At 44.7% G+C, this 25,180-nt stretch overlaps 1 protein-coding gene across 5 annotated transcripts in view; it reads left to right on the forward strand.

Annotated features, from left to right (window-relative positions):
- The window catches only part of Frmd3 (FERM domain containing 3), a 119,635-nt gene that overhangs the window by 51,625 nt on the left and 42,830 nt on the right, over positions 1-25,180 (forward strand). For all 5 annotated transcript variants that reach the window (XM_013516074.1, XM_013516076.1, XM_013516073.1 and 2 more), the window contains 4 exons: positions 10,958-11,045; positions 12,565-12,653; positions 14,784-14,847; positions 15,652-15,740. In XM_013516074.1, the coding sequence (XP_013371528.1) occupies positions 10,958-11,045; positions 12,565-12,653; positions 14,784-14,847; positions 15,652-15,740 (330 nt within the window). The remainder of the gene's footprint in view (positions 1-10,957; positions 11,046-12,564; positions 12,654-14,783; positions 14,848-15,651; positions 15,741-25,180) is intronic.

Genomic DNA, 25,180 nt, shown 5'->3' on the forward strand with positions numbered 1-25,180 from the left:
TGCGGGAGCCTCGCACTGCATGGAGTATTTGCCGCAAAGCAGACATGATTCTGAGCCCTTTGCATATCCAGACTCATTCATCCTCACAGCAACTTAGGAGCCAGGTGCCCTGGTTATTCCCATATTACAGATGAGGGAACTGAGGTCATTACACACAGTGAGCATCGAATGCAGGCAGCCTGGATGCGGTGTCCGTGCTGTTAGGCACTGCGTCCACCTCTGCTGGACCTAGGCCAGAGAGTCCAACAAAGCATGCCGAGGACCCTTCAACTTGGAATGGAGGTGACTCAGATCTTATAGTCTGCAGTTAGAATTTAGATCCTGTGAAAATCACAGAGGTTATTTTGGTAATAATAAGTGTAAGTGGTGCCTAGGAGAAGTATTGGTGAAAAGCTCCTTCCATCTCCTGGGCGTCTGGCAATTACAAGAAAATACTGTCGTTGGATCAGCAGTTCTGCAACAAGTAACTGACCCGCGAAGGGGATTGGCACTAGCTATGTGGTGCAGGCGCGCCCTCTTCTGGTGCGTCTGAGAAGAGTATTGTGTGGGTGTTCAAAGCAGCAGCATGTCTCAGGTTGGAAAATTTCTGTTTATTCTTAGAAATACAGATGATTAGACATCAAAATGTACTGATTCAAGAAGGCAACTTACCACCACTATGGGTTATTTTAGAGCATTGTCTCCTAATGAAAGACGTGGTTGCAAATACTCTCAGTATTATTTTTATAATTTGGAGTCAAGGGCACTAGAGGTAATAATAAAATTCTAATATTCCAGGAGGAGTCACAGAAGTGTCCTTTTTATGGACCATAGGTCAAGAACTGCTAGATGAGGGAGTTGCATCCGTCCTGTGGACTGATAGGAAAGGTCTTCTGCGACCAGACTTTGCAAGGGTTTACATATTTGGAACATAAAGCAAATAAGCAGTAAACATACATGGAGCACTCACTGGATGCCAGAGCATCGTGCCAGGAGCTCGGTGTGCATCTGTTCACCCAGTCCTCTCAGACAGACAAGGTGGACACTCGTAGTGTTCCCAGTTTGGGCGGGGAGAGTGCAGAGTGGTGTGGTGAAGGGGTTCTCCCTGGTAGTCACCAGCACTGGAACACAGGGCTGCCTGACACGGACCCCCTGGCACGAGCCCCCTCTTATCCTTGTGCTGCGCAGTCAGGAGGAGCTGGTGATGTGCCTGGTGTGTCACTGTGTCGCTGTGGCAGAGGAGTCAGTGCTGTGTGCTATTAGAGATGTCAAAGACCTGCAGAAGAACAGGAGGGGAGTAAACCGAATGAGGAGAATACTGAGAGACCTCACAGTAAGGCTTGGTGCTGTGTTGGATTTTATGAGGACATGAGTGGGTCAGAGAAGATCCCAGCTTGGCTCCTAACAACCAGAAAGCTATAGATTGGATACTGTTCCAGCACCTGAATTTGTGGCTATCTCTAAAAGTGTCATCATGACCTGGGGCTCCCAGGCAGCCCTGGTTTTATAACTTTCCACAAGGAGTCCCGTGGCTTGATCAGAGCTGCAGTTTTGCAGCTCCTGTAGCGCTGCGTGTCTGTAATGTCTGGAAAGCCCTTGAAAGAAGCAACAGTCACAGGCCTGGGGTGTGAAGCTGGCAGACACCGTGCGACATCGCACGGGAAGCCTTGGGACACTTCCCTGTGCATGTTTGCTTGCTCTCCCCAGGCAGTGATGTGTTTGAGTCAGCCTCTGAGCAGCAATGAGAGATTTTAGGTCAGGACAGGAAGATGTGACGAGTAGAAGATGCCAGTGCAGAGGGAGAGGGGCTTTCTGTAGTTGGATAAAAACGTACCGTAGAGGTTGAGCCTGCTCTGGTGTCTAGTGAGCCCTTGCGTGGAGTTCAGGAGAGTGCAGACCTTGTGTGGGGAGCAGGGCCGTCAGTGGAATCGCTCCACAGAACCAACAGTGTTGGAACAGAGTCACCAGTGGAGGAATCCCATGCAAGTCTGAACCTGGGCATGCAGCCAGGTCCTCCGTGGTGACCCCCGCACCCATAAGCCTCAGCGAGGCAAGAGGGTAACTCAGAGATGCAGAGACTTCTGAGAGTTTCTGGTTGGCCTTTGTTGGGGCTGGAGGGGTCCCATAAATAACTGCCTTCTTCCTATGTACTTTCTGAACCAGTTGAGAAAGAAAACAAAATAGATGGCGATAGAGATGCTCGAGCACTACAGGAATGATGATGCTTTGCAGAGAGCTAAGCGTCGTTGCCTGTGGAGTCTCACAGTCTTCTTCTGAATTGTGTAGATTGTGGTCATGCCGCTCTGTCTTTTCTGAGTAAGGGACAAGGCTGCCACACTTACAAGAAAATTAATCCGGGAGAAATAAGAACTTCCCTCCCCAGGAAGGCTACGCAGGCAGGAATAGAGAGTTCTTTGAGGGAGGAAATGAGAAAGAGAGAGATCCCTTGGAATTTTCAGGTGTTTCAAAATACACTAGAAAATTGAGGTTTTAGTAAGTGTTTCCCCGGATTAAATGCTTCGTCTTGCTTAGATGTTCAAGAGATCCATGCGTGAATATTGAAGCTCATGCATGGGTCAGTTAGTGTTCCTTAACAGTGTCACGTCTTTGCAGTGGAAGGCAGTTTTCCTTCAATTTCGCTGTGACTCTCAACTTCTCTAAAAAGTAAAGTGTATTTACAGAAAGAGCACAAGGATTGGGGTAAGGTGTGTTACAGTGCCTGCCTAGCACTTGCAAAGCCCTGGGATTTAACCCAAGCACCTCAAAAAGAAAAAAAGAGGATGGTGGAGGGAGGGCGAGAGGGAAATGTACAGAGATTTCCCCTATGCCCTCTGCTGCAGGCATCATCAGCACCATCCTGGAAGTGGTACATTTATTACAGTCAATGAGCTTACATCATGCACTATCATCAGCCAGAGTTTCTAGTTTATACTTCACCTCACTCTTGGTGTACCTTCCCTGGGTTTTATAACGTGTGTCCACCACTGTCATATCATAAGGAAGAGTTTCACTGTGGTAAACATCGTTCCTCCTTAACATCTCACTCCTGCAAACCACTGATCTTTTTACCTCCGTGCTTCTGGGGGCTTTTCCAGAATGTCATAGTTGGAATTTCACAATGTGTAACCTTTTTAGATTGGCTTCTTTCACTTAGTAATTTACAGACTTCATTGAATTTGATGTGCAGAGATGAGATCCTCGCTTTGGGACGGAGATGAGATGATTCTACCTTCTAGAGCCCTCTGGTGGCTGGAAGGAGTCATCACTTCAAATATATATGAAATCTATAATTTTTTTTTTTATATATTTGGGGCCCTCTTGTTTTCCATTTTCCACAGTTTTAATCGTAGCTAGGTTGAGAGGAATGGCTTATTTTGTTAGTGCTAAGATTCTCAGAGAGGGTTTAAGATAAAGGTAATATTGTGAGGAGTCCTGGTAAACTCCGGAGGCATTTCCTAGAGCAGTGGTGGCAAACCTATGGCATGCGTGCTGCAGCAGGCTGTTTGTGTCATTGAAAGCTCTAAAGGTTCACCATCACTGTTCCACAGTTCCTGCTGCCCTACTCTTACCATCGTCTCACCCATTCATCTTGTCTGTCGCTGGGGCAACAATCCTTGCATTCACTTCAGCCATAAAGAATCAGCTCTGAATATGCGGAGAGCTCAGTTGGCAGTAAAGCAGCTCCTTGCCCCTAGAGAGCAGAACTGGTGTGCAGTTAGCCTCCACTATAGTAATGTAGTGAAGTTTGTCCTGGAAGCAATAATGACACAGAATGTTTTAAACAGAGCAGTTGTCTCCATTCCTCAAATTCATACTCTCTGCAAATCATTTGCTGTAGCTTCCTAGCAAGGAATGCTAGGTTAAACTTGGCCTCGATTTCTAGAAACAATGGGTCCTGCTATGAAAATACCCGGATGTTCCTGACAAGTAGCGCACAAGAACATACCCAGGAACTGCTTCGGCCAGTTTTGAGAAGAGTGTTCATTGAGTAAAAGGAAGAAGAGAGACGTTGTTTTACAACCCCCATCTTTCTTAAGATGTCCTTTTTTCCCTGTCATCCCTCTTCCCTCCCCCCGCATTCTTTTCCTTCCTGAGTCCCTTCCAAAATGCTTCTGGAGCCCAGTCTCTCTCCCTGAGAGGTCACCAAGTACATTTCCACTTTACATTACTATTTGCTAAAACATCCTGGTTAGGAATAGGAAGTTGCAAGCACCTGGCATCAAATGCTCCTTTTACTAAATCTTACGTGATGTGGCCCAGATTCAGGACTCTTTCTAGCGGATGGGCCTGGGGCAAAGGGAGTGCACATTTGAATCATTAACATTTTTATACAGGTGAAATGGGGCTAAAGTGACCTGAAGGGAGCATTGGCAGTCACCTGAGTGCAACGTGGCTGGGAAGGAGAGAGTTGTGTTGAAAGGGAGTCATCCATTCCCTGGTATATTCTCTGGTTATGCCTGACATGTGATTCTCACTTACAAGTCAAAGACTCTGAGCTTTTGGTGAGACTTCAGTGATGTATCTGTCTGTGCATATACTCATCCACCCATGACGCATCCATCCACGCATGCATCTTTCTTTTGATCTCTTCGTGCAGCATGTAGTAACTGAAAAAGGCTCAGTGTGGGGCAGGTGTGGGGCCGTGCAGTGTGCTGCATGGCCTAGCAGCCTTCAGCTGCTTCGCCACCAAGCTGGGACCCTTCACCAACCTCACTCTCCTGTGACCTCCTGCACTGAAAACTTTTATCTAAAAATAATGTTTCTGAAACAGCTATTTGATTCTTACTTTTTATGAATGGAGGACACCCTACAGGTGCCGTCCAGGCCTTTGATTGTCGAGAGGTCACGAGTTCAAAAAAAAGCAGACTGCAGTTAGCACACTAGAGGGACTTTCAGAGTCCAAGGCATGGGGTCATAGAGTCCCTGGGCTATACTTCTACCAGATTTATGTCCTTCAAGCCAAATGATAGTTGTCAAAATGGCATCAGCTGCCATAAAGGTCTAGTTTTTATCTGCAGGTGGGGGATTTGGTGGCACCGTTCAATAACAGTCCCATTAAAAAAAAAATTATTTGCTCTCTAAATTGCCAGCCTCCCTGCTCAGCTACTTTACCTTCTGCCTCCGTAGTTATTGAGCTTGTGACCAGCAGCTACCATCTTTGACAGATAAGCAGAGTGCTGAGGAGCTACCCTACCCAGGGCTACACAAGCAGGAGTCTGTGGAACACGACCTGAGTTTTCTCATACGGTGCTCTACTGTCTTTCTAAGAAGCTGCTGTCCTTTAGGTCTTGGCCTCATGTGGCATAAGGGCATTGTCACTGTCTCCAGCATAGCACGGTAGTTATCCAGATTGGAAGATTGTATCTCATGTTCTGCATGGAGAAGGTCCCTAGGGGTCCTTTAGAGGTTTGCAGGAGATAATGTCCCTCTCCAAAAAAAATTGGAACTGATAGATTGGGAACTTTCATTTCCATTTAGAGTATAGAAAGGTATGCTACATGGACCTCCTCTAACTTGCAAATAGCACTAGCTAACAAGGTAAACTACAAAAGCATAGTTTGGAGCCCATTGGAGAGCCATAAATGCACTCAAATGCAGAATATCCTTCTGATGAGATGCTCCCAGGTGCTGTCATTTTGGTGGGGTGATGGGTAGAGGGGTTATATTACAGACGGGGATGAGAAAGATCTCGTGATGTCCAGAGAGCAGAGATGGGACTGCGGGCACAGGAGTCTCCTTGCAGCCCTCGAGTTTGGAGTCTGAGTCTCAAGGGTGCCAAGACCCCAACCCCTGCTGCAGGGCCGGCCCTCAGGGCACCCCACCCAGCTGAAGCCAGTGGTGAAGAAAATTTAAAGCTGCACCAAGCCTGAATCTAGGTAAAGTTTCAGGAAAATCAGGTTTAACTCGAAGTGGGAATTGAACTGTTCAGAAGGTGAACATGATATTGGTTTTCTGCCCCCAAGTTTAACCCTGGAGCCTGTAGGTTCACATGGGTGAAGAGAGGCCAAAGCCATTCCCTTTCCGGCCAGCTGTGCTCTAAGCATTCCAGGTCATTGCTAGCAAAATCTATAGCTAATAATTTGCATTTATTCTTGGGGTGCTGCATGTTTTATACTCTGTGATATGTAGCATGCGAATGGGGGATCGGTAGGAGAGAGATTGTTTCTCTTTGGTTAAAGTCCTCAGGACTGAGAAGATGGAGATACATAGCTAAGTACAGAATTGCTTGTCCTCATTTATGGTAGCTCTTAAAAAATAATTCAGCTAATAATGGTCTTTACCTCTAAACGTTCCATTATCTCAGCAGAACATTTCCTGGGGCAACATTTGAAGGGTAAAAAAATCTTTATTTTCCATTACCCAACAAAGTTTTTGCTAGAAACAAATGCCCAATGGGAGATTTGAAGAAAAAATTCTGTTTAATTTTTCCCGGTCATGAATGGTTTCTTCCTCAGTAAGTCAGGCACCCAGTGATCTGCAGTGCTGTTGGGGTCTCTGCCTTTTCTCCTTTGGTTTGATCCCTTTGCCAATCTGAACATCTGCAGTTTGCCTTTTTCTGGTTCTGAGTTTTTTGATTAAACGCTTATCCAACGGAGACCCGCAGTCACCCCCAAGCGAGTGATGCTGACCTGAGCATCTTTATGCTGCAGATGAGCCTCTGCATTATTTCATCATCCTGCCTGCCGCTGCCACTCTCTGGAAGGGTTTCTGAGTGCAGTTGTGCAGGGCTCCTCTTCTGATGGTGAGGAAATAGGAAAGAAATACTAAAGTCACATGGAACCACAAAAGACCCCAAATAATCAAAGCTACCTTGAGCAAGAAGAGCAAAGGGGGAGATATCACACTACCTGATTTCAGAATGTACTGCAAAGCTGTTGTAACTGAAACGTCATAGTACCGGCATCAAAACAGACATAATAGAGCAACAGAACAGAACAGGGAGCCTCAAAATAAATCTACACACTTACAGCTGACTAATTTTCCACAAAGGTATGAAGAGCATACAGTGGAGAATGGACAGTTTTTTCAATAAATAAGTGTTGGGAAAACTGGGTACCCACAAGCAGAAGAATGAAATTAGATCCATACCTTACACCATATATTAAAATCACCTCACAATGGGTTAGATTTAAATTTCACACCCCAAAAATAAGAAACATCTGACTTTTAACACCTTAGTTTTATTTCTCATTTCTAAAAGCCAGAGAAATAGCCATGTAGTGTTTATTAATTTACATCTGAATTCTTCTGTTCAACCTGATTTTTGTGATATTTACCCGTCTGTGTAATTGTGTGTGTGTGCTTTAATCAGTTTACTTTTGTGGCTGTACAGGATTCATCATGTACTTGTGTTGTTTCCTGTATTTTGCCATTGAATATTTCCTGGTGCAACATGGACTGGTTTGTGTTGCATGTATAACTCTGCTGTGGAGTACACATGTTCAGTGGTAGTAGATAAAATTCCAGAGAGTTTTCCAGATTAGTTCTATGAAATTGCATTTCCACAGCAGTATATGAGGATTGCTTTTGCTGTACAACTCTACTAGTGCTTTTTTTGTTAACCTTTTAATTTTAGCTATCAGATGCATGTTAATGGTTTCCATAGTTTTAACTTATATTTTCTTGAACAGAAAAAAGTTAAGCATATTTTCAAGTAGTTGTTGGTAGTATATACTTAAGTGTCTATCAGTTATACTTAAGTGTCTACCAAGTTTTTTACCCACTTTTATGGGATATTTGAATTTTTAAAAGTTCTGCTCCTTATTTATAGGAGCTGTAAAAAGTATTCTAGATAGGTGTCCTTCTTGCTTATGCACATTGTGGACACCCTGCCCCACACTGTGGCTTGCTTTTCACACCCTGGGTGGCATTTCTTGACAAACAGAGATGCTTAAGTTTAGTTGAGGGTTTGTGATTATAATTAGGAAGGAGAGGGGAGTGGTGTGAAAGAAACCATTTAAGCAAGGAGAAATTACTCACTTTCTATCTTAGTCTGTTTTTCCTTGCTATAACAAGTGCCCGAGGCTGGGTACTTTATAAGCAAGAGGTGGATTTAACTCTCAGACCTGGGAATCTGAGAGCAAGGCAACAGCACTTGCATAGCTATGGTGAGAGCTATCTGGGGCCATCACATGAGATTGATAGCACCATGGTGGGAGTGAATGGGAGGGAGCCATCACACACTGAGACAGAAAGTCAAGACACTCAGACATTGCTCTCCTATCGCAGACTGCTCTCACACGGCCCAAGTTGGGCCAGTGATCCAACCACCTCCCACCAGTGCCACCTCCCGAGTCTCCTGAAATCTTTCAACACTGCACCCTGGGGACCCACTTAAAAACTACTTCTAAACCGTCCACTGTCCAGCGTGGAGTGCTGAGTCATAACCTCACATGATTAACCTGTTCCCATATTGCGTAGAAAAGGAAAGTGAACTGTAAAGTCAAAGTTGAATTTTAATAGTAAAATTAAAAAGATGCTGAGAGTTTAACAGATCATGAGTAGCCAGTTCTTTGAAGAAGAGGAGTTTGTGTGTGTTACTGTCACACACACACACACACACACACACACACACACACAGAAACAGGAAGGGAGAGAGAGGGAGAAGGAGCTCCATATTTGGATTCAGTAAATTCATTTATTTCCTAATGATAGTTAAAATAGTGCAAAAACTTTCAGAGAGCTATGGAAAGACTCACCATATACTTTGAGACAGCTTTTAAAAATTACCTTTCCTATCTATGTCAATGTAGTTGATGACTTTCTGAATCTATGGTTACTTTATCAAAGGAAAAATAATTATAATGTTTTGTCCTAAAAACAAAAAATTCAGCTGTCAGCTGTGGTGGCACATGTGTGTAATCCCAGCATTCGGGAGGCTGAGACAGGAGGATCATGATGAGTTCCAGGCCAGCGTGGGCTGCATAGTGAGTTCAGGGTCATCCTGAATCACAGAGCAAGACCTTGTCTTAAAAAAAAAAAATTCAAAAGAAGGGCCAAAGATAGGATTTGTTGGGTTGGAAGAACTCACACAGTAATGATCAAGATAAAGATTTTCTAGGTATATGTGGGTGTTGTAGTGAAATTTAAAACACCTAAACTGAAGAAATCTAGAAAAGCTGCAGAAAAGACTTTGTTTTCCTAAAGCAGACATTTGAGTGTATTTCTCATGAAATCCTGTAATGTAACCATACCTTCCTTCCACAAGCCCTGTGGATAATAAAAAAGACACTGGACAGCATACAAGAAAGAATCCCATCTTCAGTCAGAAGGCTGAAGACATCTCTGGAAGGAAGGATGCAGAGAGGACCAGGCCAGCCATGTGTACAAGCTGACAGTGCTGCTGGAGGCTGTGGGCTGGGGATACACAGAGCAGCCATCAGTGAATGGCACCTGCACAAGCACTTGAGCAACTTTGCCCCCTTTTTCTGGCTCAAGGGTAGCAGCAGGCCTGAGCTGAAGTTCCCCATGTATGAACTAGGAAGTTTCCAGAAGGAACTAGAACATTTACCCCAAATCAAGTTACTGGTACTCTTTCTGCATGGCACATCTCACCCTGACAACAACAGCTACAGCTACAGCTACAGCTACAGCTACAGCTACAGCTACAGCTACAGCTACAACTTCCAGAGGCCACTCTGTTAAGCAGGTTTGTCACAGATGAGCACTGAACCAAGAATCAGCAGACACGTAAAGAAACATCAACCCAAGAGACTGTGACTCAGCCCTCTGAAGACCCTCACCAGGAGCACAGCGCTTGTGGAGCCAACAAGAGTGGACTTTCCATGAAGCAAACAATAATAGAGGTAGAGGAGGAATCATGCTCAGGAAACAAGAACATGTTGCTATTTCAAGACTCTAAAAATATTACATATGAAATGAAATGCTTAATTGATATTTAAAAAGACATCAATGAGATGAAAAGCAGAATGCACACCGCCAAAGAATGAATTGGCTAGCTGGAGTCTTGAATTAGGAAATAACTTAGAATGTTACATCAAAAGAGAGAATATAAGGATGCTCCTAGACACATTGGAGCAATGTCTCAGTCCATTAAGAGCAAAGGGAAGATCTTGAAAGGCTTTAGGGAGGAAGTAGATGAGATTCTGTCTTGATTCAGAGCTAAGAAGACTCTGGGTGACTTGAAGGAGTCGGGGGAAATTCATCTATGCAGTTCAGGTGGGGATAGATTTAATATTGCAATATAATTTTGCATTTTGAAAAATAAAAATGAATTCCTGTTGCTTTCCATAGCAAACTCTTCCTCACTGTTGAAGTCATATAATTCTCTCTGGGGAATGGGTTGGATTCTCCATGATGTGTGTGGGGTATAACGCTGGTCAGCATGAGGTCTCTGAAATGTTGTACAGGTCAAGTGTAGAGGCCAGCGCCGAGAGGACTCCATGGTCATGTGTATTTGTAGTGCTTTTTTCTCTTGTGGTCAAGATGTGGTTTACCACCATAGAGGTCAGCATTAGGAGTGGTGGTTGAGATTTCCTTTCAGAATCCAGGCCTTCCCGTGGAATGTCCGAGGTTCTTTGTTACCCGCAAAGCTCTGTTTAGGCTTGTTGGTGGGGTAACAGAACTGCCCAGTTTCTGTGCTGAGCAAGAACGAATGCCATTTATCCTGGATAATCCCTGGACGAATAGGAAAGAACAGATGCTGAACTTCATTTTGTATTAAGATTGAATTTGCGTGGGCCTGCTTATTGGTAACTTTATAGCCTTGATTAACTGTACAGTCACTGGAGTACTGAGGTTACACATGGGTGTGTTATGGAACAGTTAGCTAAGAACATGAGCTCAGATTTCTTAGCAGAATTTCCGTATGGTGAGAATTAATGATTGGCTTTACTGATTACTGTTTCCGTATGGATTTCCCCCCATATTTAATGTAATAGTACACATTTTATTGAAGGGATTCTGTGTTTCTGTTTTTCATTTTAACTCCCTAAACTTTTTTTGTGTGTGATTTTAGAGGCCAGAGCCCACCAGTTGCTGAGTTTAACTTACTCCTGAAAGCTCACACTTTGGAAACCTACGGGGTAGATCCTCACCCATGCAAGGTAACTGTTCCTCCGCAGGTCATGATTGTTCTGCCTCAGATAGAGTGAATTGGTGTGACCTGGCAGAGCCCTCTTAGGAGATTTCCACAGCCATCTGCACAGCTGCTGATTAGAAGGGACAGCTGTGGGCCCAGTCACACCTCAGGAAGTGATTTTCTCCTAAGGTTCGTCACGTGCTCACCCGCCACAATGTAGTACCCGTACTTCCCTAAGTCAGTAACCATGGACTTACATATCAAGTAGAAGATGGTTTTTCTTTGGAAACTTAGAGGATCCCAATGTATTTTCAAGGCCACTGCTGGCAAGAATACATTCTTTAAACATGGAAAGTGGAAGAAAGATGTAAATTACATTATGGCATTAGGAGTTCTTCTACTTATATAATTTGATAGTATTTTTCTCAAGAGTGAAACAGGCCTCCTTTATCAGAAGCTGATTGAGAACTCTGGGGTCCATTGGGGAAATCTTTATTTTTATCAAGCTCCTAAAGTGATGATGTTATGTATACATTTTCCAGAAGTGATTTATGCAAGCAGTATTCTCCTTTGCGTATTTTAACTGTGCTTCAGCCGGACACTAGCACTAATTCTAAACTAGGTATTTATACCAGTCAGGCTCTTAGACGTAAATTTTTTAGTTACCCTGGAACATTTATTTACCCAGATTGGATCAGTTTGCTAGCTAAATACTAGCTCACTAGCACACAGCTCAGGCTTTTCATTAAAAATACCTACTGCCTGGAACACACCCGAGCCCATTCTCTCAGGACCTGTGGATGGAGGACCAGGGTCCCAGATGATGCCAGTATATGACCAAGGAGGGGACACTTGTCTATCTTCTTGTTCTGCTACCATGATTGTTAGAGAACATTTTCCAGGTGCCCCTTCCACTAATGGGATAAATCACTTTATTCCACTTAGTGACTTTGATTTTATCCAGCAATTTAAACCTCACTGTTTTTGTTTATTACTTGAAGACTGACTTGATTTTTGTTGTAGTTATTATTCTTTGGCCTCCCCTTAATTTATCCATAAATTGCTTAGTGTTCCTGGTCTAGGCTAGAAGCAAAGTAGGCTTTTTGGGGCATATTTAAATGCTGAAATTACCAGAAATCCTGTGTGGGTTGAATCCTGTTATAGAAAATGCTAACAGCTTTGGTTTCATTGTATTCAAGAGCTAATAGCAACCAAGGAGAGTTTGTCCACACTGCAGAGCAGATCCATGACACAGGCAGCCCAGAAGATGTTTGAAAATAGATGTAGTATTGGGCAGAATCTTCTTCCAGGAGGTTGTTGGTGGGACAGAAGGTCAGTCATTCCTGGAAGGTGAAAGCCCCAGAATTCTGGGCCTGGCCCAGATTTGAAAGTCCTGCACTTTAAGGCTCCCACCTCAGGAACCTCCACTGTTACAGTCACCAGACTTAGCCTGAAATTGACTCCGGATGGAGATGAGTAAGCGTACCCTTTATTGTTTACTTCATTTTCCTCTATCCGAAAGGGTTTTTATTTCCTTTTTTCAGGATTCAACAGGAACAACAACATTTTTAGGATTCACTGCTGCAGGCTTTGTGGTATTCCAGGGAAATAAGAGGATCCACTTGATAAAATGGTGAGTTCTTCTTTGGAAAACTGGCTTGCCTTATTTCTTACTATCTCATTACCCTTCTCCTCTTTGATTCCGTGTGTGTGTGTGTGTGTGTGTGTGTGTGTGTGTGTGTGTGTGTGTGTGTGTGTGTGTGTGTGTGTGTGTGTGTGTGTGTGTGCAGTGCCAAGTAGATTGACTACTATCCATTTCTTTACCTTGGAGCTTTAACATAAAGGCAGTTATCACCTATGAGTGGAAACCAATCTAGGTTGCCCTTCGTAGGGAATTGTATTTGTCAAGGTGAGGAGTCACCTCTGGAGACCTGGGCTAGGGTGCTATGCGTTCAGTGTTTAGTCACCAGAACATTCTGCTGACCCAACCAAAGAAGATGCTCAGTACAGGGTCCCATGGCTGCTAGATCTCTTCCCACTATGTCCTACCCCATGAAGGTCCCCCGCCACCTTTCCACGCCAAGCTCCCCGTACACAGAACTTTGGAGGCCAAACCATGGCAGTGCTTTGGAGTAATTCCGGGTCTATTGTCTTCCATTCACTTCCCTCCACTCTCTTCTTCTATTGAATCTTCGATGCAAGTGCACCCTTTGTTCCCCAGAATATCAGTGAAGTCACTTTTGGCAAAAAGTAGCAAGCACATCTGCCCAGAAAGTCTTTCAGTTAAGAGGACTGGTGCACAAAGCCCAAGCCCATGAGCTGTTACCTCATCTGTGAACTGAACTGCCGAACAAGTCATGAAAGGTTCAGGTCTCCACTTTCTTCTCTGCTCTCTCAGGTTGGTAACTTGTTCCCAGGCTCATGTTCATGAGATGGATGTGAATATCAGTCTGGCTCCTTTCACACAAGTACCCGGATCGTGGAAGAGAGAAGCACCTACCATGTGTCTCCTTTAAAAATAAGGATACTTTTTTCAGAATCCTGGTAGACTTCCTCTATTTTTAGCTGGGCAGTATTGGGTCTATATTTTTTTTTTCTGTATTTTTATGCCAGTCCTTGCTGAGAATGGAAAGTCCATATGTGCTTGGTCACTCACATCTTACCCTTGAGCTGGCTGCCTTGAAAGGAGAGAAGGAGATGGACAAAAATAAATGAAATAATGGGTGGTGTGAGAGTGCTTTGCAGACTTGTTGCAAGTTGTGATGTATAAAGTGTGATGGGGGGGCGGTATTATCTGGCTTTCTTTTCTGTATTTTTAGCACCTTGCAGAGAGGCTCCAGTGTTAATCACCTTTGGTCCATTTCAGAATAGCTTCCCTAGGGAGTCCTTTGGACTTTGGAGAAAATGGGTAATTTGGGGCTTCCTGCATCCCACCCTAGGACTGCAAAGGGCTCAGAGGACTAGAAGGATGTTAGATCCTCAGGTTTCTGAATTGCTTGAACCCAGAGCAGTTACATTGGAAACTGGTGCATCTCAAATGCAGGTTAGTTTCAGATATTTTCCTTCCTGGATGTTATTTTTCTTCTGGTATGTAGAAGAGTGGAAACAAGATATTACCTTATCATCAGTGAGGGCAGTGGAAATCTCCAAGTGAATTATATACCAATTTTCCTCCCAAGAGAGGACTTGTAGACAATTCAGAATTATTTCTCCCATTTTTTATAGTTAGGCTACATCTTTCCTCCAAGGAGTTTGAGTGTATTTGTAAACATTGACGACCAAAATGTGAACTGTCCTGCTTGATTTTTAAGGCTGGAGGAACACGATTATCTCAGATTCAGTTAACGAAATAATATGGATTCAAAGCACCTTCCACATTTAGCTCAAAGAAGCACATATGCCACCCTGCAAATTTTTCACCCTTGTCTCCCTATTTACAAAGAATTGTTTTATTACACATTGAAATGCTCAAAATTATGAGAACACCTTGGTAAATGACAAATTGTGGTTGAAAGGGTGACTTTAGATTTTATTTTAAGGAGCTGTTCTGTTAAACCTTTCTGGAATGCAGGCCCCAGGTGCCTCTTTGGTAAGAAGATGCGTGTACAGAGAGAAGATAATTCCACTTGCGTTGTGTTGCTGTAACTGCTAGGACACCAATGTTGGGCATTTGTGAGTCAGCAGGTTCCTATGGGAAAGCCAGGTGCTTTGGTTAGTGGCTACTTTGCTTTTCCTTCTTACTCAGAGATTTTTCTCTTCCTAGGCCAGATGTCTGCAAATTGAAGTTTGAAGGGAAGACATTTTATGTGATTGGCACACAGAAGGAGGTCAGAGGCTGTTTTCTTTACTCTTTACTCATTGTATGTGCATGGGGGAGATTCAGGGATAAACTATGCGTTAGTGTTGTATTCCAAAGACTGGGATTTTTTGAATGTGATGATAATGGAAGCTATAGGCTGAGAACATTTTAGAGGTAAACAAATAAACACTGGGTTACTTTATGAGAATAAAGCAATGCCGGTTATAGAGCACTGGGCATAAAATAAGGTGAGGTAAAGTTGAATAAAATATGGATCTCCTCAATCTTTGTGCTGAGGTACAGAGGTATGAAACAAATGCAGAATGCTTACAAAGCTAGATATCAACCAGTACTAGGGAGAGCGGTATAAACAGTGTGTAAATCCCAAGAGTCTAAAAACAAAGGCGTTACCAGATAAAGATTGTGGTTTACCAGGGAACACATTTAGGGGTGGCATTAGCAAAATATTGAGCCTCCGAGCTAGCTCTGAAGGTTGCACATTTTCTTGATCAGTTCAATTACTCAAGCATGGAAAATAGGCATTAAGACTAATCCCAGTCGGGTGGAAAGATAGATGATTCCTGGAGTGTTGAAAAGGATTGTGAAGCTGCTTTGTATCAGAAACAGAACTCAGATTGATAAGATATGTCTAATGGTAGGTGGGTGGGGGGTACCATTTTCACCATAGTGTAAAAAACACAGTACTATGTGAAGCTACCTCAGATCTTTGGGCAGAAGGCAGGATACAAGTAGCTAAATACCTAAAGGAAAAACATTGACTGTGTTGAACATGCCTTTTTTGTTTTGTTTTGTTTTGTTATTTTTTCATTAGAAAAAAGCCATATTGGCATTCCACACCTCAACACCAGCTGCCTGCAAGCATCTCTGGAAGTGCGGGGTGGAGAACCAGGCCTTTTATAAGTAAGGCGCCTTTATTCATTTACTAATAGGTTTGAAAGGCACTGATAGAGCCCTTTATGTTTTGCAAATGGCTGTATATTCATTTTTTTTAAAAACAGCTTTTTGTTACATTGGCGGGAATTATAAGTTCAGTGTATTGTTCGGTGTGACAGCAGATGTTGGCCTGACCAAGTCCTGAGCTCCGTGTTGGGTGTTTCCTATATAGAGGCACTGTGGGCTGTTTTTAAAAAATTGTTTCCACTGAACAAGTCATAGAATCTATTTCTGGTTTCTGGCCCCTCAGAAGCAAATCTTGTGATGGAGTTTAATACAAGTGTTTTTATTTTTAAAATAGTCAACAGATTTAAAAAATAAAGGAGATGCAGGGAATTGAGGCAGGGAACCAAGCAATATAGGATGCTTCCTACTGCAGCCAGCAAGGTTCGGTTCTGCTTACCCTGGGGTCTGGGTGGCATGCGTCAAAGTTCTCCCACAGGTGGGCAAAGAGGCAGTGCTGTTTGTCTACCATGGCCCCATTCATTGGGTTGAGGGTTGCTTTGGGGGCAGAGGTATACTCTCTGGCACTGGCGTACTTGGAGTCTGGGTTGGTTGTGCCCTCACAAGAGCCTTTTGTCACAGACTCATGTGTGTTGGTAGTGAGAAGCTTCAGGACAAAGGTTTACTGGTGAAACATTGTAAGGAATGTAGGGCCCTGGAGGCTGGGGTGGAGGCACTGCAGAAATCCCTTGGGGGCTCCCGGGTTTCAGAAGAGTCCACACTGAGGCTGTGTCCTCGGGATCCACCTTCTCCTCCAGGAGACCCGTCTGCAGTCAGGAGCCATCCTGGCCTGCTCCATGCCAGTCACCAGCACCACTGACCCCTGGAACTCATCCAGGAGGCACCTGCTTGGTTTCCCCACACTGAAATTCTTCTCATTAGACTCATCTCACTGAAAACAGCTGAGTCTGAATCTCCTGGGCTATGGCTGACAGGGACCGTCAGGAGAGGAGAACAATAACTTCAATAATGATATTTAAACCTGTGTCTAGCCACAGAATTTTTTCCTTTGAACTGAGGTGTAAGCAAAGCCTGGAATATAGAGATGAAAATAAGATGCTGTGGTCATGGATGGGGTCGATTTGGGACTGGAGATCGGAGACTTGCATCCATTGCTCAGGGCTCCTTGGGAGCTGGGGTGACAGAGGCTCATCTTGCCTGGACTTTCCCAGGGTCAGCATTGAGAGTCCTTGTCTTGGTTACCTTTTTCTTGCTGCTGGGACAAAATAACTGATGACCAAAATTAAGGAAGGAAAGGTTTATTTCGCTTACAGTTTGTGGAGGTTTCAATCCATACTAGGCATGATTATAAGGCAGAGTGGCACGTGGCAGAGGGCCGCATCTCAGGGCGGCAGCACGGCAAAGCAGCTACCAGGACACACACACCAGGGCGGAATGGGGGAGGAATGCCCCCAAGCAGCTCCTTCCTCTCCCTTACATATGCAAACTATCCACTCCCGGGCGGGTGCAGCTCTTACACCCATATTCAACTCTAATAGCCTGCCCCATATCCACAGGAGGCTTTGAGGGGACACACAGACATAAACCATAACAGTCCTGTGGCCTGGAAACCCCTTGGTCCTGGACCTTAGCAGCAGCGTGGTGTGAAAACTGGAGACTGTCCAGGAAACGCCACCTGTCTAGAACAGCAGGGATGGAGCTGTGGATCGGCGACCTCCACGGGCAGTGCCAGCTCGAGGGCGGGCACCTCTTGCAGTCTGCTACAGGGTTGCTGGCCTTGGAGCCGCCAGTGTGTCCAGAGAGCGTGTGTTAGAGTCAGGAGCAGACACACACAGTCTGATGCTTTCCACCTTCACTCCAGGCCTAAGGTTTTTAAAAAAGGTTACTTAAAACACTGAAATCAAATTTACATGTCATAAAATTTACCTTTTTAAAGTATACAATTCAGGGTTTTTTAGTATAACCCACAACGTTATCCAAATATCACTGTTACCTAATTTCAGAACAGTTTTTATCTTTCCTCAAAGAAACTTTATACCCATTGGCAGTCATTCACTAGCCCATGGGAATCACTAACCTACTTTCTATCTTAATGGATTTACCTGTTTTTGACATTTTCATATAAGTGGAATTATAGATGATGGGGCATTTTGTTCCTAGCTTCTTCCAATTGGCATAGTACACTTAGGCTTCATTTATATTGTAGCATGGGTCAGTACTTCATTCCTTTTGATGATTGAATAATATTCCACCAGGTGGAGTCACATCATTTTGTTTACCTATTTTTCAGCCATTGGACATTTGGGTTTCCTTTCTTTGTAGCCATTATGAAGAATGTTACAATGAATGCCCACATACAAGTTTTTGTGTGGACAGCTCCCCTGGGTTTATCCTCAGAGTGGAATTACTGGGGTGTATGGTAACTCTGTATTGAGCTCTTTGAGGCTCTGCTTTTCCCATGCATTTCCTGAAGATCCTGGGTGTTGAAAATATATTTAATGTGTCAGATCGATAAGGCCCAGTTCATATCTTCAGGAGATTTTAATTTCTTAGTAGTGACTAAAAGGAAGAGTGAAAGTAAAATGGTAGAGGGGACTCCAGAGGAGAGGGTGTCTTGCTCCTGTGGGACTTAGGAACAGGAAACCCTGCCAGGTGGAGGAAGGGCATCCTAGCCCAAGTGAGGGAGCAGGGCAGGAAAGCAGAGGGTACCTGATGGGCCGGATGAGGCTGCCCAAGACGCAAGCATAGGGAAGGTGAAGCAGAAGGGAGGAGTGAGGGGCCAGGAGATCTTAAGCTAGACATGGAGGGCTGGACCAGCATGGAAGGAGGAGCACAGGTGTGGCGGGTGTGGCTGGTCACTTTGCTGACTGCGGACATCAGGGCCGGAACTGTAGAGGCCTTTCTGAGCCTCCTCAGTGGATATGATGAGGAAGGACTTCCACATGCACTTGAAGATTTAGTGAAATCATAGGGTCTCTATAAGGAATAATTTAGAGACAGTAACCTGACATTGTTCACACATGTGGTTTTACTGCATGTAAGATGGAGTCAAATAAGGCAAAAGTAGACTTGGGAAGAGAGGTGAGAGGGAGAGAAAGACTTTAGTCTGGGAAGTCTGGTTGGCACTTGTGAGGTAAATGGACTAGCTGGCAGCTAGCAAGGAGGCCAGCCTGGCAATTCTGTTAGTAACTAGGCCAACGAAGCAGTCACAGACATCCTTCTAGGCCTTTGCAGACGCTTAAGACCCAGAGAGGTTAGCTCTGAGCATGTATGACAGATGTGTGCAGCTGATCTCTGCTGTAGTTAGGCTGTGATGCCATGCTTTTCTAGTTAGCACTTCCGATCCTTACTGTTCGTATTGGTCTGATATTTGCCAGAAGTTTCCGTTCCTCCACTATTGTCTCCTCATCATTCCTGTTCCTTCGGAAGAGAGGCTGTTGCTTATTTTGAGCCTGCTGAGTGGCCTGGGACTTACGTGCTCTCTGGCCTCGGTCTTCTCATCGGTAGGGTGGAGGGGACTGGCGTTCAGCTGTGCATTTGTGTGTATCCTGTAGCATTGCACAGTGAGCGTGGGCTTTGGAGGTAAACAGACTTGGGTTTAGATTTCACCTGCGCCATTTACTCACAGTGTGGCCTGGAACAGAACCCTTGAACTCTGAGCCTCGGCTCTATTGTCTCCTGTCACATGCAGTGGTAATGATAACCTGCCTTACGTGGTCCTTTCTGCTAGGCGCATGAGCACTGGTGAACGGCCGCTGCTGCTCCAACTGTTACTGCTGCCCTCTGAGCGGGGCAGCTGCTGGGCACCGGTTGGATGCAGAGCCTCCTTGCCTTCATTTCACAGGCCTCAGATTCTGGTCCCTATGGGGGTGGGTGCCTGCTTCCTCTGCTGCTCCAACCCTTCCCCGTGAAGACAGGGATCTGGCTCTGCCTCTCTGATCAGCACAGCTGGCCTAGTTTCAGCTAACATAGCAAGGGCCTGACTCTGTTCCTGGGGCTGGGGGTGCTTTCTCCTTCCAGTTTTGCTTCTCAGGCCGTAGGATCTGGGAGGCCTGATGGTTGCTGCCTACGGATTCCCCAGGGTGCTTTTAAGATCTGAATGTGCTGCTGGCTGTCAGCTGGCTCAGAGCCACTGATTTAGTTGAAAAGCTTTGGCTCAAGATCTTCTGTCTGGGAATAGAGCCCAGAAGCAGAAACCCTGAGTTTCCTGCCGACTCTGGATCCCAGGGGATCCTCGACAGACTTAGTCACCCGGCGCAAGCTGGTTTTGCACCACATGTTGTCCAAGGGCTGCCAGCTCCAGGCATTGCAGGGTGTGGTTGCTGGGCCTGGTTCTTGGAAAACACACCAGCCCAACTGGGAGATTCAGTGGCTCGCCGCTGCTCTCATTTGGAGATGCTTTGTCTCACAATCGTTTATGCTTCATCCTGTACCAGGCTGTGGGACATGGGGGAGGCTCAGATGGCCTCCCTGTCCCTCTGTAGTATGGAATTAGGAGTGGGAGATAAAGGCAGTCCCTAGTGAGTTTCTCACTTGGAATTTGAAGTGCTAGAGAAATAGTAATACAAATAAAGAACCCAACTTGCTCCCTACACCGGCACCTGTTTGACTTCAGTGAGCGTATGAATTACCAGGAGATCTTATTGAAATGGGCGTTCGGATTCTTCACTAGGTCCTGGGTGGGCGTACGATTCCTATTTGTAATGGTTCTATGGCGAGGCTGTGCTGCAGACCCATGGATCACCCTTTGAGTAATGAGGTCTTAGACCTGTAGTTCTCAGCCCTGACTGCACGTAAGAGTCAGCGGGGGCCACTTTTCGAAGGTGCCAAGGGCTGGGGATTTAGCTCAGCGGCAAAAGCGCCTGCCTGGCAAGTGCAACGTCGTGAGTTCGGTTCCCGGTACTGGAGAAAAAACAAAAAAACAAACAAACAAAAAAACTAGAGTACTCGAAGGTGCCGAGGGTATGGGTCCTTGGATCCTGTTGCAGACCCGGTTAAATAAGAATTTGAATTCTCACTCAAACTTATATATGAATGTTCACAGCAGCATCATTCACCTTAGCTAAAAAGTGAAACAACCCTATTGTCCAGGTGTTCGAAAGGAACAAACAGCCCCTGACCCAGGAAAGAGAATCAGGACTTTGCAATGGCCACAGAAACCATTAAAACACAGTTCTAGTTGAACACAGCTGGAGGTAGGGACAGGAACTGTGCTGGGGACAGAGTCACAGCAGTAAGCAGGAATACATGTGGTCTATCATTACAATGGAATACTATTCAGCCGCGAAAGGAATCAAGTCCTGGCGCGTGCTACAATATGGACGCACTGTGAGAACGTTATGTTGTGTGACGGCGGCACTTGCAGAATTTCACAAGGTGTGTGATTCCATTCAGACAAAATCTCCAGCATAGCAAATACATAAAGTAGCTGAGTGGCTGCCTAGGGCTGAGGGTGGAGCACATGAAGAAGAGAAACCAACGTAACTACAGTGGCACAGGGACCCATAGCCCCAATGGAATACTCGGACCTGTGGCCTGGCGGAACGCTTGCCCGAGCTCCACAACTATGGCTTCCCTGCCTTGGCCCAGCCAGCGCCAACTTGCAGCAGGCTCTGAGTTATTTCCCTCTGCATGGACAGCAAAAGTGCCCGCTAAACAACGGACCTGACCTTGGACAAGGCAAAAGTCTGGTATAGGGAACTCCGCACGGCTCACTAGAGGAGGAGTCACATCACAGATGCTGAAGAAAGAGCCCCTGAGAAGGCAGCATCTGAAAGAGCCAAGCTGGCCGGACAGAGGAGGAGCTACCCTGGAGAGACTCAGAGAACATCAGCTAGAAGGGAGGAGGGAATCTACCCTAAGTGAGTAGATTACCACTAACTCTGCAGGGAGGAGAATCTACCCTAAGTGAGTAGATTACCACTAAGTGGGAAGATTACCAATGTGGTTACCCAATACCACACTGGGACTGAGAATCAGCAGTGGTTGGAACCTGCAAGGAGAACACGGGAAGCTGCTTCCAGAGGGGCTTTCCACAGGCAACAGTGGGGGAGTGACCTCAGCCCGGCACCCGCTGCCACAGCTGCGTAAGGAGAGCTGCAGGGGACATCACTGTAGGAAGACGCTCAGTGTTCACACCAGGGTCTCAGAGCAGCCCCTTGGCTCCAAGCCGCGCTTCACACTGTCACGTTCCCTGGGTGGATGAGGGAAGGACAGCCTCGAGGGACAGCTCACCGGTGGATGGAGAGCAGGCTGCCTGCAGTCCTGCTGCGGGGCTGGGGCTGGTGAACACCGACCTGGCCTGTGTGGGCAGAGGCCAGGTTCAGCCTGAGTAACACAGGACCGGAAGCTCACACTGGCGCCTGTCCCCCCTGTAAGCTGACGTCTGCATCCGGCTCTGTTCTGGGGTGGGTCACCGCCTTAGACTTCCAGGGCCGGCAGAGTCTTGTCCTGGCTCCGGCTGTGCTCCTATTCTTGGCTGTGGAAAAGAACGATGCAGCCAACACAATAGGAAACTTTTTTGTTGTTTTTTTCTTTCTGTTCATCCCCCCTCCATTTTATTCCATTATTTCCCCTTTCTTTTCTTTTATGAGAGAGAGGGAGAGTTTCTCTTCTTCTTGCCTTTTTCTTCCAGTATAGTTTATAGAAAGTAAGGGAATTCTCCCTTCTCCCTTTTTATTCTTCTATTTATATCCATTCCTTTTCACCTGATTTCTCTCATCTCATATCCTTTCTCTACTTTTCTTTTTTCTTTCTCGTCTTTTCATTTTTCTCCCTGTAACTTTCCCCCTAATATTTGTACTAGTCATAGAATCCCTTCTCGTCCTCATTTCCCACTGCCGATTTTATACCCCATCTTTCCGTTATCCCCATCTAAATATAAAGCATATCTCTACCACCATTAGGATCCTTTGCTCCCTTCCTGTTTCCTTCTTCCCACACCTCATAGCACAAGACTTAAAGACCCTCTCCCCCCATTACATTGTCCCAAACCCTCTGGGCTTTAGATAATTGATTCTATAAAATTACTGTTGAATGCTTTTTTTGAGCATCAGGGTATAGCTAAACTATCACTTTTAGTGCATATTAGCTGTGGGTCAATACTTGAGCTTTTATGAAGCTTAGACTATAACTGTGGATTTCTTCTCTAGGCTAAATGGCAATCCAGATTGGTATGTTCTCAACCAGTGCTGATAGGTATGACTGTAACTGATTAGCCTGTTGTGCTGTAGCTGATTTGATTGCACAGGTATACTGCTGACTCAGTGAAAGATTTTGTGCCAGTGAGTTTGTCTGCTGATTCCACCACCATACCCAGGGAGAGGGACAGCAAGAGCTCTTACGCCAAGAATTTGAGCTGGAGCATATTCTGCAAGAATGCCTGCAACCTGGCAGAAAGAAGTTCTGAGTCTGAGCTAGCTTCAGTGCTGCAGTGGAAGATTCAGAGGAGTTATGGGGGCGTGAGCACTCAGACTCTGGCAAAGAAGTGGCTTGGGAATCACATACGCAGTGTCTCACTGGAATATTTAGTTTAATCTGTGTTCCCATCAAGTATTATAGGTTTGAGTTTTTGATTGTTTCTTGATTTATTTAGTAATGTGGGGTTATGTTCTGTTCTTCTTTTGTGTGTGTTTATTAGGTTTCTACTTTTGTGTGTTTTTTTCTTTCATGGGCTCTGATTTAACAGGTGTCTAGGTTCCCTCACTCATCTCTGCTCCCTGTCTAGCTTCTTCACCTCAAACACCCAAAGCAGTACTGTTACCTTATATATTTATTCTTTTCCCAAATGTATAAACTTCTCCTCCCAAGTTTTTAATTTCTCACACTTTGCTCCCTCACAGCCAATCTACTTTCTTTAGTACTGAGAGCCTTTGGCTCTCCTGTATCTTCCTGAGCCTAGTGTCCTCTCTCTCTGCAGCTTCTGACAACCACATAGTTTTCCTCAATCCCAAAGTAAACCTCCTTCCTCCCTTATCTCACCCTTGTCCACACAAATATCCTCTGAAAACTCTAAATACTAAGCCTTCAGCTCAACTGAAGGTATTCCAATAGAATCAGAACCAGCATTAAACCTTTCTTCTCATCTACCACTGTCCCCCTCCTAGGAGCTTCCCCCTTAGTGTATCACACCCCTCCTCACCCCTATTCCAGCCTCCCCTATGCATTTCACCTACCTTATTGCAGAACAACCACAAGTAATAAATGGTCCTAGTGTGCATGGAGGGTAGGTGAAGGAGGGAAGTGTAAGTGCAAGGACTGTCACGTAGAAGTGTTATATGATTGAATCAGTTGATGCTGTTATAAACACAAATAATTCGTATAGCAAAATATAGGACCATAGTCCAAACCACTTAACTTAAATAGCAGAAGGAGTAAATACGTGCAGTGGATATAAAAAGCTGAAAATTTATGGCGAGGCAATATCCTACCAAAAATCTCCATATAAGCTGCAAACTCTCCTCACTTACCCAGCAAAGCTGTCCTTCAAAACAGATGGAGAAATGAGGTTTTTCCGTGAAAATGACCAGTTGAGAAGATATATGAGTGCTAAACCAGTTCTAGAGCAAATTCTAGAGAATAGTTTTGACAGGAACAATGAGTCGGACACAACTAAAACCATGGAGGAAACTAATGAGGTCAATGGATGAACCATTACAAAAAACATCAGGAAAAGCAAAACAAAGGATTTACACCAACAGGTAAAAAAGGCGATGACTGTAAGAACGTCATATCTCAGTAATATCTTTCAATGTTGAGGGCAACTCTCCAATTAAAAAACAGAGACTGGCAGGTTGGATCAAAAATCAGAATCCAACAATCTTTCATTAAAGAAACTCATGTCATTAAAAAAGATATCCATAGACTGAAAATTAAAGGATAGAAAACAACATGTCATGCATCAAGACCCTGAAAACAAGTCAGGGTAGCAATTCTAATATCAGACACGGTAAACTTCAAGATAAAATTGATTAGAAGGGACAAAGAAGAGATAACATTGATAAGCATATATGCACCAAATACTGGAGCACCTTTCTTCATAAAACATAAACTGCTGAAATTAAAAGATCAAATAAGAGGTAGCATAATCATAATAGAGAATTTTACCACCACACTTTTGCAAACAGCTCACCTAAACAAAAAATCTGTGGAGAAACATCAGAGTTGAATTACACCCATATCACTGTATTAGATATTTACGGAGTATTCCACCCTTCTACAACAGAGTGTACATTCTTTTCAGCAGCATATGGTACATTTTCTAAAATAGATCACACACTAATCCACAAAGCCTGCTTAAGTAATGTACAAAAGAATTGAAAATACCCCATGCATACTATCAGACCACTGTGCAATAAAAATAGAAATCAAGCTGGGCATGGTGGTGCACGTCTGTAATCCCAGCACTTGGGAGGCTAAGGCAGGAGGATCATTGTAGTTCCAGA

This window comes from Chinchilla lanigera, unplaced genomic scaffold (genome assembly GCF_000276665.1).
Source record: "Chinchilla lanigera isolate Chin_1 unplaced genomic scaffold, ChiLan1.0 scaffold00031, whole genome shotgun sequence".
Lineage (NCBI taxonomy): Eukaryota > Metazoa > Chordata > Mammalia > Rodentia > Chinchillidae > Chinchilla > Chinchilla lanigera.